This window comes from Micromys minutus, assembly GCF_963924665.1.
Source record: "Micromys minutus genome assembly, chromosome: 5".
Lineage (NCBI taxonomy): Eukaryota > Metazoa > Chordata > Mammalia > Rodentia > Muridae > Micromys > Micromys minutus.
The window spans coordinates 82,205,767-82,220,501 of record NC_137974.1 but is presented as its reverse complement, the minus strand read 5'-3'; the positions used below and the strand labels follow the sequence as shown (position 1 = coordinate 82,220,501).

Here is a 14,735-nt window from a genome sequence, read left to right as displayed (position 1 = left end):
TCTGGTGCAGGTAACATTTCAGAAAGGTCTATTCACATGTAGATGCAGAAACAGAAGAGAGGGCAAGCATAAGGTGGGAGGAGAGGTCAAGAGCGGCTGGTGAAACTGGCAAGTTAACCTGTGAAGTCCAAGGTCAGGTGTGGAATAATCACCATGAAAAACTCAACTGAAGAATACGTACTAAACTCCAAAGCAAAACTGCACAGGATAAAAACACACAGCAGATAAATACTATTATTCTTGTCATCACTATTAGACTGTAGCTCTTAGACTGCTAAAACTTATTTTAAATTAACACTCTAATTATAAAAATAGTATATAGATTCATAAGATCAGCCCCTATAGGGCAGATCACATCTATCAATATCACTGATTAAACATAACAGTGTACAACAAATTTTACCTCTCATTTAAGGGACATTATTGTATCTTCGAAAATATAGGAGTTCATTTCAAAAACAAATAAATAAAAGTTAAAGCCAAATGCATATAACTTGCAGGGTGGCCAATATGCCATGGGGCCTTTGTCCGTATGTCTCAATCTGAAAACACCAGGGGCTGAGCCAGCTGAATTCAAAGACCCTGCCAGTGCTCCCTGATTATAAACTGCATAGGCATACAACTGATAGGAATTTCACCAATCACGTGTAGTTCTGGACATATGACCTGGATCAGAGGGTTGAGATAGAAGGTTCCTATGAATTCTAAATTAAACATCTTTGTTCTTTGGTTCCTTTTTCTTCAGTGGGTTTTCCTCATGGTTTTGTCATTGCAAATCTCCAAATCCCAGCACCCCTCTTGACATCTGAGAGAAAACCAGGAGTGCTTAAGGGATTTCTACAGTCTTCAGAGATGGCTGGTTACTCTGAGTGACATTTTGCTGCTGGCAGAATGCATCTACAAAGGCACAAGAACATGGCCCGGTCTTCAAGTCCACTGTGAATGCTCACCCGGCTTTAATAAACAGATCTCCAGAAGTTTCAAAGAACACAAACTCACTAACTGTTCCTGACTGTGAGTATTTTTGTTTTATAAAATAGAATTTGGGACTCTGGAAAGAATCAGCAGCCATCTGAGAATGATGAGTTATTTCTTATGGAGCAAAGGACTGTGGGACGATGAACTATTTCCTATGGAGCAAAGGACTGTGGGACTTGTGGTGCTCTCTGCAGTGTCTGTGCTCAGCTGTCCATCTGGACAGGGTTGCTGAGGTCTCCTCCTCCGTCTGCTCTCCAGAGTCATACTCCTCATCTACGGCATAGAACAGCGGCTTGGGTCGGAGGACATTTATCCCGCGCCAACTGGCCTGTTCCTCCCGGCTGGCATTGCTTCGGTAGCTGAAACTAAGAGCCTTCTCTCCTCTCTGCAACCTCTTCATTGGGATCATTGACTCTGTTGGTCGCCTTTCCTGAAGGGATCCTGCTCTCCAGTGTGCGCTGAGCATCAGAGGCTGGAATCCCGGATCAGTGCCATCAGCATCTACGACATCATGACAGAAATGGAAAGAACATTTGAGATCAGAGTTAAGGCTTCATGCCCAGATGCCAAGAATGCACACTGCACTCAGCATTGCACCATCCTGCATCGAAACCCCAGAGGACAGAGAGGGCAGAGCTGTGTGCTTGGTATTACAAACTAGTGGGGATTCATGGAAACCTGTGCATTCAGCCAGTCTTCCCTAGATGACTAACAGACTATCTTTTCACAGTTATGAACTAACAGTAGCATAAAGTAATGACTACAAAGATGTTTTACCCTCTAAAAGGCAAATGCTGTGCAAAAGGTTCCATCAAAGTGTTTGGTTTTTACCCTGTTTCTGTTTTGTTGAGACAAGGTCTCACCCTGTCTTATAGGATGACCTTCGATTTTCTATGGTCCTCTTGCATTTGCTTCCAAGGTGAGATTACAGGTGTGAGTCAAATGCCTGGCCCTTGGTTTGATGTTTCATTTGTAGCTATCTAAAAGCTTTACATCTGGAGCTGGAGAGATGGCTCAGTGGTTAAGAGCTCTTACTGCTCTTCCAGGGGTCCTGAGTTCAATTCTCAGTAACCACATGGTGACTCACAACCATCCCCGATGACCTCGTGTATGAGACAACAGCTAGAGTCTACTTATCTACAATACATAAATAAACCTTTATTACAAAAAACAAAACCAAGTTTACAACTGAGTTCCACTGCTCTGACCTTGGAAATGTAATCTTGGAGAAGCAGAGATGGGAGGGGTGGGGAGCCACAGAATAGGCAGGCTGTGACAGATGCTCCCGGTCAATCAGTAGACAATGAGCAGAGTCCTCTGGTACATGGAGATATGGTGAGGCTGGGCGCTTATCCTCACGGGGGAAGGACTATGTGCCTGCCCCTGTGATAGTCATTTGCATATGTTACAACATTTAATCATCAGTGTGGCCTTGGAGATGAGTAAAACTCTGGTCCTCATATGTGGAAAGTGCCTGAAGCTGTTTGAGATCAGGTGGTTTTCAACTTGATATGGCTGGCTGGTGGAAACAGGATTGGAGCCATTCCTCTATATTTTAAGTAAATATTCCTCTGTATCCTAAAGTAAAAAAAAATTCGCACATGCTCCAGTTTCTCATATAAAATGGCACACAATTGGCATATAACCTGTGCACATCCTACAGATTTTAAGTAGTTTTTAAACTACTAACAGTAACCAATACATTGTAAATGCTATTCAGATAGTTGTTGTATTGTATTTGGGGGCGGGGAGGGAGAACAGGGGTGAGAAAAAGTCTTCTTAAGTGCAGAAAACAACTGAGCACATGACATGGATGTTGCTAACTAGCAGGCAGCCATTCAATGCTCTGTTTGGAGTTGTTAACTTCCAAATTTCTATCCATTCCTAAAACACAGTGCCCTTTTTCCCAGCAAACAAAGGAGTACTTTTCACAAGTATCATTTCTTGTCTCCTCGAAGTTTAAGGCTCATGACTTTATTTTTCCCTTAAATGTTCTCTACGGGGTTTCAATACTTTTAGGCATTTATTTGTTAACCTGAAAATCCTGTTCATTTTTTTTACTTTCTAGTTCCTCCTAAAAAAGCAGAAAAGCAAGGAAGACGGAGGTGAAAGAGCACTCATAAAATCAACACCGTCTGCCCAAAGCTTTGTACTTGACAAAAAAAGAAAATGTGTATATGTTACCATGCAAAAAAATCTTAAATACTTGGCACAGAGATTTTTTTTCCCACAATGCAGCCAAATCACATAGGCAGGTAGCTGGGAGTCTGACAGGGGAGATACTCTACTGTGGGTAAAGACAACAGCATAATCTATTTGCTCTTTTTTTTTTTTTTTTCTGTTTTGAAATTCCGCTTTGATTTGTGCTAGGAGTGGAGCCTGCCCCTCAGTTGCTCCAGATCCCTTGGCACTGGGTAGTCTCTGAGGTGTGGACACTTCTTCCCACAGATCCCTCCCTAGTCTCACTCTAGCCAGTCCTTCTCAGAACTTCCTGTCTACAGTGTGTAGCGAGTCTCTCTACATCCTTCTAGGTTAACGAAAAGTGAAGCTTGTAAAGTGGCCAAGGTAAGTGACTAGTTCTGCCCCAAATATGAAGGAGCACTCTGGAAAGCAGAAGTTGGAAGGAGGAAGGGTGTGGACCACACCTGGCCCTCTTTCATGTGCATACCTATGGGGAAGCACGCAAGCCTGGCATCCCCGGGAAGAATGGTGGGTACCTCTGAAGCAATATATCGGTGTATTGACCTTTCACCTACCAAACAAGCTTAAATCCTAAGGCTAAATGAGAAACAGGGAGGCAGGGAAGGGTGGAGACAAACCCACAAGGCATTAGCTTCATACAGTATGCACTGCTTAGGGCCCTAGACCCAGAGAGCAGTACTCTTGTATCTCTGCACGTAAGACACACACACACACACACACACACACACACACACACACACACACACACACACACACATTTAATTTAACATTTTAAACATCTCAACCATTCCCAAGTACAGTTTGTTGGCACTAAGAATGTTTATGTTTCTGTGTAATCTTCACCAATGTCAATCTCTCAAGAGCTTTCTGCATGTTTTCTAATTCAATGGGTTTAAACCTGCCTCACACACACAAAGGGAGTTTAAGGTGGCGATCCCCATAACTGTAGTACAAGATGAATCCCACAGGCAAAGGATCCTTGGGAGAGTATACAGGTCTCTACAACCATCATGTAATTCACAGACATTCTGTCAGGAACATTCGGGTCTGAAGAGAGCTAGGAAGTGTTTTTGTAGACTTAGATTGGTTGGCCAGAGACTACAAAGTTGACTGAACCATGACACCCAAATTCTCCTGACTACACCATCCCTCTTCTTCTGGCACTTGGAGACAAACTGCTCTCAACTGATCGGATTCTTAGCCACACATTGAGGACTCTCTGCATTTCGTCCTAATTGGCACCGTACTCATTTTTGGAAGGAGGGGGCGGAGCTACTTTTGTTTGTTTGTCATTTGTTGCTTACATTTTGATATATATTATAAAAATCACAATTAACCAACTCCATTTCGTGCTGCTCATATATTTCTGCCTGTCCCTACAGTTGACCTAACCTAAAAAAATAAATAAATAAAAATAACTCTTCGTCTACCGGAAACCATCAATGGTCTCTAGTTCATCAGTTGGGGTGGGGGTCACGAACTTCCCACTCTACATTAGGCCTGACCTTGTGCAAGCAGCCACAGCTTCAGGAAATTCATGCGTTTTAGTCAGCCCTCTTTCTTTAGTAGATTCCTCCAACCAACTGTGTCTTACTCATATTTTTGGTTGGGGGGATAGAAGGTGGCATGAGGCAGGGGGATCTACCATGAGCTATGAGAAGAAGTGGGAGAAAAGATCACCAAAATGCACTGCATGAAGTTTGCAAAGAATTGATAAAATATAATAACCAGATAAATGTTAGAGTTCTTTCTAAATTTAACACATACATACATTTTCCAAATGCCAAACAATGTCTACCTTGTAAAGTAAAGCACACTTCTCAGGGTTGAGTACTGAGAGGAGCCATGTGGCTGTTTGCTATAATGCTCATTTCCATGTGTACATCCCCACCCCGAGAACCGGCTAGGCAGCCTCTGTGACAGAGTCCTCCGGTACTGATGATAACCCCAGAAAATAGCTGTGGTGCTCTCTTGTTTTTCTCTTCACTTAAATGACAAGATTAGACTTGAGTTGTTAGAATAAAAAAGATAATTTTAAAACCAATCTGTTTCAGGTCCTGTGTTGATGTCTCTCTTTGTAATTTCCTTTACTTTTCTTTATAAAACACCCTCATGATAGCAAATGCCAGAGTACCATCAGGAACAGACAGCAAAATAAATGAAACAAAGGTACAAGTAGAAAGGCCCCTTCAGAAGGAAGGAATTTAGGACAAAGCTAGCATCACTTCGCAGAAGATGGTGCTGCGAGGAAACACCACCACAGAAAGCAACTTGAACGGTACATCTGACTTAATCCGTTTCCAAGGAAAAGCTCCAGATGGGTTGGAATGTAAACTGCAATTCTGCCCTACGCAACTGACTAGTGTTTTATTATTAATACTGACAACTAAATTCGCATCAGAGATGAGAAATCTCTCTTCTCTAGGTCTCTGTCAAGTGAACTAGGAAAGTTAGGGATGGGGGAGACAATCACTAGCGTTTGATGTCATGCTCCGGGCGGTGTTGTGCTTTCGTGATTCCCCGAGCAGGATGTCAGCTCTGTGAAGGTCAGGACAGTGTGGGGAGGACGTCAGAAGGGTGACAACTCAGGACAGTGTGGGGAGGATGTCAGAAGGGTGCTAACTCAGGACAATGTGGGGAGGACGTCAGAAGGATGCTAACTAAAATGCTCTACAGTGATTACATCCCAGTCTCTAACGTCCAACTCCTTCCGTGTGCTCTTACTCCAGTGATAGATTTGTGCTTTACACAAAGCCTGTTTTAACAAGAAAAACAAAAAGCAAAACAAACAAAAACCCTTATTTCAAAGAATAATTATATTGCCTTTAGCCAGTAATTACTTAAGGTTCTGTGCCTTCAGTGTATTTGACTACCCAAAGTGATTTTTTTAAGGCTTACAGAGTTAGAAAATCAAACAGGTAGCATAGCATATGATTGATTATATATTACCCTTTCTAATAAAAATCATTCTGATACATAATTAAAGCATGTTAAATTGTCCCTTATTAGAATAATAAACATTTTCTAGGGGCTGGAGAGATGGCTCAGAGGTTAAGAGCACTGACAGCTCTTCCAGGGGTCCTGAGTTCAATTCCCAGCAACCACATGGTGACTCACAACCATCTGTAATGGGATCTGATGCCCTCTTCTGGTGTGTCTGAAGACAGTTACCGTGTACTCATATCCATAAAATAAATAAATCTTTGAACAAAAATAATAAACATTTTCTATACCTAGGAATACCACTCATGTGTTCACGGAAACCACTAATCAGTAAATATGACTAAATAAAAGCTAAACTCATCTTTAAATTGCACTGGCCTGTTACAACAGTCCTGGAGTGACTTTTACATACACACCTATCTTTAAGGCACCATGGAAGAGGTCATGGTAGTGAGATTAGTAGGTCATGTGACCTACTAATTATCCCTACCTTTGGAAAGGCAGGAAAGTTTAAAAGAGAATAATTGTGCATGACAAAATTATAATGCATCTAAGTTCCTGTGCCCATAAGTAAAATTCTGGAATTTATTTATAATAAAGAATACCTTCATTTTGTTCTTGTTCAAGTTTTACAAAACAGCCTTGATTGTCTTTCTTTGCCCCCAGGTCCCTAAATCTTCTACACCTGACCCTGCACAGGAGGAAACACACCAGCCAAGCTTGGGTTACCTGTGTATTCAGCAGCCCTTCCCTCTCTCCTTGCTGCCTGAGGGTTGCTGTAAGGGAAGGAGAGATATCGAAAGTTCTTGGTGCCTGCCTGTGGGTAACAAGAAGAAACACATGCAGAATTATACAATAGTTTCAACTGACTCACAAAGGGCAGGAAGCAACCCTCTGCTGGGTGGTTAGATGGGGATATTGGCATTTAATGACATGTATCTAAAGGACACATAACTCAATATGTATCCCTTTTAATATGTTAAAAGGACCTTTGTCAACTTTCCAAAGTTACTGTCACAGCCCCACTGAATATCAGCCTTTGAGTATGTTTTATCCAGAAGCTCCTATATAAGCATAATACAGCCTCAGCTAGTAAGATGTCAGGTGCCCACTGGTGATGTGAAGAGGAGGCTTGGTAGCCAAGGTAAAATCAAATCCTTCTAGACAAGCTTCTGAGAAGCCTAGAAGCTTCTGTCTGAGGAGGAGCCATGTAATATTCAGTGCTTGGCCACCATAGCTCCTGGCAGTAGACTCAGCTCAGGGACCACTGGGAGTCACTGATCCACCTTGAAAAGCATCTTCTTACTATACCTCATTCACAGATGCCTGAGTCACTGGAGTCCAAAGGAGGGGGCTGCTCTGGTCTGGTGCCCCCTAAAGCTTTTTCATCTCTCTGTTAGTAAGTGAAGGCTGAGTAAGTCCTGAGTGATTTGCCCTCAGCTGATGAGGCTCTGCCCCAAATATAGGCCCAGTTATTTTGTGACAGCCCCACATACCGGCTTTCCCCAGGGCAGACTCTGGCCTTTCCGAATGCTCTCCCTCAAGGTGTTCTGGCGACGGATCAGAATCTCTTTGGCCTGCTTCTCACTGTTTTGGGGTTTGAGGTTGTATTTGTTGTAGGACAGGGTCTGTAGGAAAACCATAATAATAGTCAGGTAAGAACTCCAGTGTTACCTCTGGCAGCATCTGAGACTGCTATAGTAGGCAGCCCAGAGCATGGGCTCAGCTTTGCCTTCAACATGACTGAGCAAACCTCAGTGGGGGTAAGGCTGCAAGCAGACTCAGAGCTCTCCGGCCTGGCTATAGCTGTGGATAGTGAAGCAACTCTACCCCTACCCCCCAACCCTCCCTATGGCACCCACAGACTGTGGATGTCCTGTACACAGCATTCCTTTCAAGATTATTCTCAGTGCTAAGCCTTTAGATGTGATGGGTAAGAAGAACAGTAAAACTAATTTTGAAAATTCCACAAAGTTTCTGATTGTAATTAAAGACAACACAGAGAGAGGGAGAAGGGAGAGGGGAGGGGAAGGGAAGTGAAGGGGATGGGGAGGGGAAGTGGAGGAGAGGGAAGGAGAGGAAAAGGGGAGGGGAAGGAGAGGGGAGGGGGAAGGGAGGGGAAAGATAGAGGAAGGGGAGGGACAGGAAGGAGGGGAGGAGGAGGGGGAAGGGAAGGGGAGAGGAAGAAGAAGGGAAGAGGAGGGGAAGGAGAGGGAAAGAGGGGAGGGAGGAAGAGGAGGGGGAGGGAAGAGAAGTGAGAGAGGAGAGGAGGGGGAGCGAAGAGGAAGGGGAGGGAAGGGGAGGGGAAGGAGAGGGGTGGGGGAGGGAAGGAGGATGAGGAGGGGAGAGAAGGGGGAGGGAAGAGGAGTGGGAGGGGAGAAGAGAGGGAGGGAGGGGAGATAGAGAGAGAAAGGTTTCCTAGTAAAAATACTTGTTAACTTAAAGACTAGAGCAAGGAAGAATCAGCTTGACAAACTTTAAATGACTTTTCTTTCTTGCCCTCACCTCAAACTAATGGAAAGCTATCATGGATCACATGTTAATATCTATTATAAACTATAAACATATGTTTTATTAAGTGGAACTGCTTGTTCTCACTGATGCTTGTTCCACATTCATCAGTGAATGTCGGGTTTCCTGGAGTTGGTAAGTGATACATCGTATGTGCTGATGAACTGCAAAAGCTCTGTAGGATAAGGAGGCCACTGTTGTCTGTGTCCTCCTTACAGGTTCATGGCTTCTTAAAAACGATTGGTTCAATAATAAAGCAGTGGATATTCTATTGGGTGCTATAGCAAGCAGAGGATTAAAAATGAATAACTGTAAATTCAGGTCTTCCAAAGGCTTACTGCCATGTGGCGGAGTCAAGTAGGCAGGGAATTTCACCTGTACATTCAGGTGAGATAAGATGTGAGAACTACCAGGGCGGTATGGAGCAAGGTGATTACTCAGGCATGGATGGGGCAGGCTTACTATACCAAGTTAAGTGGGTTCCACCCTGGGATAAATACAGGAGGGAAGGACATGAGGACTGAGGGGTGGAAGCCACTAACCAACTCAGAGGGAAGGTAGGAGGAACCCCAGGAAAAGATCCAGCCATAAGTTTATTATGTGAATGAAACACAGCATTCAAAGACAGCAAGCACAGGCGGGCGGGGGCGGGGGGGGGGCGATGGCCAGCCACACATAACCTGCCAGGATTATAGACTTATCTTCCAGCCCGTTGTCTCTCTGTTGGGGAAACATGCTCTCAGATGCTGTCAGATGATCCCCAGAGATAAGAAATAAACACAGAAATACATCCACACAACCCTTTCACAGGGGTCACACATTAGATATTTATATCTTGACTCATAACAGTGACAGAAATACACTTAGGAAGCAGCAATGAAATAGTGCTTTGGTTGAGGGTCACTACTACATGAGGAACTGTATTAAAGGGTCGCAGCATCAGGAGAACCACTGTTCTAGAGTCTGGGCTGAGCTTTATTCTTTGGTAAGTTTGAGGTGTGCCTCTCTGTCTCTATCCCACGGTGTTGTGGAGCTCTGCGTCTCTGTGTCATGGGGAATATCCAGAATTTAGTTCTTCACCTCCCCCACGCATGTACATTCTATCTTCGACACTCTAAAAGGAAGTAATGTGTCCAGAACCAGGGTGGGACCGGCAGTTTCATATCGACCATAGCTTAGGATAGGCCAGAATGAGACCCTATATTATGTCTGGCCCTGCCTAGAAGTAACTACTAAGTCCCATGACAGATGCTTCTCAACTATGCACAGTGATAAATCTCTCCATCCATCAGTTCTGCTTCTACTGTCCAGATGTGAGGACAACAAACGGCATCTACACAGTCTGTGTCAGTCCCTCAAGCAGTAGACAATCCAGTATACACATTGGATATTCGGTTATTCAGGGCAGCATTTCCAGAATATTTTCCTTTGAAAAAGTAGAAAACTTTCATAACCTTAGAAGTTCCTGAGGTAGTGAGAAAAAAAAAAAAGTTGTGTTGTTAGGGGCTTTGTTTGTTTGTTTGTTTGGCTGTTGTTTTGTCAATTTGACACAAACTGGAGACACCTTGAAAGGGGAAAGCTCCATTGAAGGATTGCCTTCGTCATATTGTCTGTAACCAAGTATTTGGTGATATTTTACTAATTCCTGGTTGATGTGGGAGGACGTACCCACTGTGGGCAGTGCCATTCCCTAGGCAGGTGGTCCTGGGTGGTATGAGAAAGCAGGCTGAGGAAACCAGGGGTGTGTGTCAGGAAGAAGCAGTGCCCTTCCATGATTCCTGACTCTGCTCCTGTTTGCACTGCTGCTCTGGCATCCCTCACTGATGGGCTGTGACTGGGAAGTGTAAGCCAAGTAAACGTTTTCCTCTGGGCTTGCTTTTCCTCAATGGCACTTGTCAATCTGGACTAACCGGGAAGAAGATTGATGAAGTATATTTCCAGCAAACTAAAAATGGAGGGGAAAAGGTACCTGCAGCCCATCACTGTACCATGATCCCTAATCCTATTCTGACTTGACTCCACTTGATGCTTAGCAATAAACCCTTTAATGAATGTGGGCAATACATTCAAGGAAGGAAGAGAGATGCTGTGTAGCTTAGAAGAGAGGATACTGAAGAACAGATGAAAGAAGACAGTGGCTATCTGGCTCTCCCATATCAATCACCAATCAAGAAAATGCTTCCCAAGACTTGATTACAGGCAATATGAAGAAAGCTCACCAACAACCAAGGTACCTTCTTTCCAGATGTCTCTAGTTAGTGTCAAGTTGACAGAAACTAACAACACACCCCTTTTCCTCTACCTCTGAGGAATGAAAGAGAGTGTGGGCAATGAACCATTTCAAAATGCATTGAAGTTTCAGAACTCCAGCCTCCTTCCCTGTATCACGAAGATGGAGAAAACATTGAGTACCAGGTACTCAGTGGGCCTGGCTCTCACTAAGCTAGCCACTCTCCACACAAGGAAGTTCTTATCTACTTAGCGGAGGTGAAATGTGATAGTCTTGCCAGAGCAGTTTCGCTTGGAATGATTTGAAAGCCATAGCATTTTGTAAGAACATTGTCACTAAGCTGGCCTGTATTCCTTCAGCCTTTCTGACAGGAGCCTCTTAGTCATCATGTCTGACGGAAAACTGAACCACTAACCCTCACTGGCCATGTAAGTCTTGGGAAGAACCCTGGGCAGGAACTCAGCAGAGAACTCTTCACTTACAGGAATCTTATAACCTTGACTCAATCAGATCGCCAAGTTTGCTTACCCCAGCATCTTCTACATGAGAATGAACAGCTTAGATCTCCTCTTAATCTCTTCCAAAGCATGACCTATGTAATCACCAAGAACAAAAGCCCTCACAAGAGACATACTTAATCATAGCCAAGAAGTAGGATGGACAAATGAGCCAACAGAAATTTTAAAAAGGCTTCTGCAGGGATGACACTGATTCCCCTGTCATTAACTCAGACTCTTTGCTAAAGAGTAATGAAGAGACCATACCAATTTCAGGACCAAACTGCCAAGACACCACTATTTCCCAATAGTCCATCTTTCAGCACTATAGCATCCTAGCTCTGATCCAATAATCCCTGTTAACTTTTAGCATAGTTGACCCCACTGGATAACTTGATGACCATCAGAATCCTGGTACCATCTTTTTCTACAGGACAGGAGGATGGCTGCATCTGTCTTCCCTTTGAGGATAGGCAGACCTGTGGATTCCGAATACTTTGGCTGCAGGGTTGGGGCAGCCTGACCCCTAGAGCCAGCAATTGGATTTGCATTTGTCCTAAGGCCGCTGGTGCCAACCTCACAGCCGACAACTCTCTCTCCCTTCTCCAAACACAGCCCAGAGGCTCCTTCAGGGAGGGTAGGGTGAACATGACACAGCTCCTAAAGACCTGGTAGCGGCAAGGCAGGGTAGGGCAGACGGTGGTGCACAGGGCTCACACATACTCTTTGCCGAACTTGGTACATGTTTCTTGTCAGAATGTCCCGCATGGACTGCACGTCTTCAGGGGAAAGACGCTTGATTCCCTGTATCCTGTCAGGCCTGGAAACAATAGTAGAGAAAAGCCATTATTTTTCTGTCTGGGCAAGAAGTGCCACAAAGAAACATTGGGCCTTGCCCTGCCCTGGAGGAAATCCTAAATTCTAGGATTATATGTGTGCATAATCATTCCTACCACCTTAGCAAATCAATTAAGTCCAAACACATGTTTTGACTTAAAAGATTTAAAAATATTGTTCCCTTACACTTCCCGTGTTGTTTTTATTGTGACCAGTTTCTAAAGGGGGGGGGTTAGCAAGGTCATGACTAATTTATAAAATTATCTTTATCTAATTTATAAAATACAAAAAAATCGATTTTAGGAAATGACACTATAAAATGTAATCCCAACATTTTACCATTAAACTTAGTAGGAAAATCAAACAAACAAACCAACAAAAAGCCACCCAATTGCTGTGGCTATTTTTGTTAGTTCTGTGCTTGGACAGACAACACAAAGTTCAGAGACAGACAGCATCCACACCACTGCGTTTTGAGTCTCAGTGGTATGGTACATGAGGAAAGTTCTCTGGGAATTGTGCAGTTAGGGGTCTGTGGCGGGCAGTTGTAACTGGAGTTTGAAATGACCTAAAATCATGTACGAAGAGAGCATTATTATAGGAAAAGCTGTGGAAGATTGCCTTGTCTGCCTTAACTGATGTAGGAGGACCCAGACTAAACGTGCAGGCACCATTCCTGGTCCAGGGCACCGGATTATATCAATGTATACAAAGCATGCAGAGCACTCAGCATGTATGCTTGCACTGAGCATGTGTGCTCCCACTGAGCATGCGCACGCACACTGAGCATGCGCGCTCCCACTGAGCATGCGTGCTCCCACTGAGCATGTGTGCTCTCACTGAGCATGCATACGCACACTGAGCATGCGTGCTCGCACAAAGCATGCACACTTCACTGATTTGACTGTCATGTGACCAGTTGCTTCAGTTTCTGCCTTGACTTTCCCAAAATGATGAACGGTGTTGTGGAACTGTGAACTAAACTAACAATGTGTCCCTACATTGCTTTGTATCAGGGTTTTTTTTTTTTTTTTTTTTTTTTTTTTTTTTTTTTTTTTTTTGTTTTTTTGTTTTTTTTTTTTTAATCACAGCAGCAGAAATAAAGCTAGGACAAAGCCTTATTTTTTGGTTAAAGAGTAAGAAATCACATTTTACGAACAGAATCAAAGTATTGGTACCCTGAAGGTCAGGGCATCAGGGCCAGGTTTGCGATCAATGTTCAGTTGTCCTCTGGGATTTCAAAGCTACGACATAACTATGAAAAAGAATTCTCAAGTGACAGATGTATTTGATTACAATCTAGTGTCAGTAATCAAAAAGACCTCGTTATTACTCTGTAAGCAAACATTCACTCTAGAACATAGACATTTAACGAAAAAGAGCTGAAAGTTTAGATCTTCCAACACAGACGCCTTCCTACCACGCTGCGATTACCCATGAAGCTTTTCCTTTACTAGACTCTTGTTCATTTTTGGAAGCATAAAGGCACTGGTGGCTTCAAGATCTCCCTCCTATGCTGTCAGGATGACTGATCACAGGGATGAATCACTCATTTCAATACAGCCGACATTTTAAGTACTGTCCCCCAAGTCTTGCAACAGTTTAACAATAAAAGTGGTTTGGATGTAATGTGCAATTGATTTTTAAAAAGTACTTTTATATGGGGTATTATGGTATGCACAGGCTTTATCAATTGCTATCTGCACAATTTCCAATACCCTTTCTATAAAATGAACCATCATTGGTAACTGTGTGAATGTCCTCCAAAATAATTTCATTCTGACTTGGGTACACCTGCTCACACAATATGAACAATACATTCCACCATTAGGTGTGTGTGTGTGTGTGTGTGTGTGTGTGTGTGTGTGTGTGTGTGTAAATGGATTACTAAACAGAAACACCAGCTAGTCAAACATTTCTATGTTCTACATTCATATAAAAATAAATAGAAAGAAAAGAAGCCACTGATAAAGGAAATGGCAGGTGAAACTTGATAGAGCAGCAGATCTGGCATTTTCCCCAGCTTGTAATTGACCACTCCAGGAAGGACCAGACTTAATCAAGGTTCATTTGGGTTGCTGGCCAAAGTGAGTAACACAGGACTCACACAGCAGCACCCCCACCCCCATTCCCACTAACAAGCAGCAGCTATGGTTACATAAAAGCACTGGCTCACTTGAACCAAGTGATGCCCGGGTTGTCTTCATATCACTTGAGGGACACAACCGTCCCTGGAATATTCACATCCAAGGTAAAAGGAAGATACCACACTTAGAAAATGATGCTAGTGGGGACCTTAAGGACCAATGATTCAGAATATAAAGGGCACAACCCTTTTCTCTGGAACATTCATTTCTTAAGGGTAAAGGGGATCACTGTTGCTAATATAAAACAAGGAAATCTGAATCCAATAGTATCTGAATACAAGGTTCACGATTGTCATGAATTCTTTACTTCCTGCTCCCTTTCTTCCTCCCTTCCTTTCATAAGATGCTACACCAATGTAAAGAGACTTTGGGTTAATTATGAGACCAACA

At 43.3% G+C, this 14,735-nt stretch overlaps 1 protein-coding gene across 1 annotated transcript in view; it reads right to left on the bottom strand.

The window, feature by feature from the left end:
• Positions 1–1,123: 1,123 nt before the first annotated feature.
• SLC9A4 (solute carrier family 9 member A4) overlaps positions 1,124–14,735 on the bottom strand; it is a gene marked incomplete at both ends in the record, with an annotated part of 48,788 nt that continues 35,176 nt past the window's right edge. The window contains 4 exons of the mRNA XM_080917178.1: positions 1,124–1,479; positions 6,853–6,940; positions 7,620–7,751; positions 12,085–12,181. Of these exons, the coding sequence (XP_080773304.1) occupies positions 1,124–1,479; positions 6,853–6,940; positions 7,620–7,751; positions 12,085–12,181 (673 nt within the window). The remainder of the gene's footprint in view (positions 1,480–6,852; positions 6,941–7,619; positions 7,752–12,084; positions 12,182–14,735) is intronic.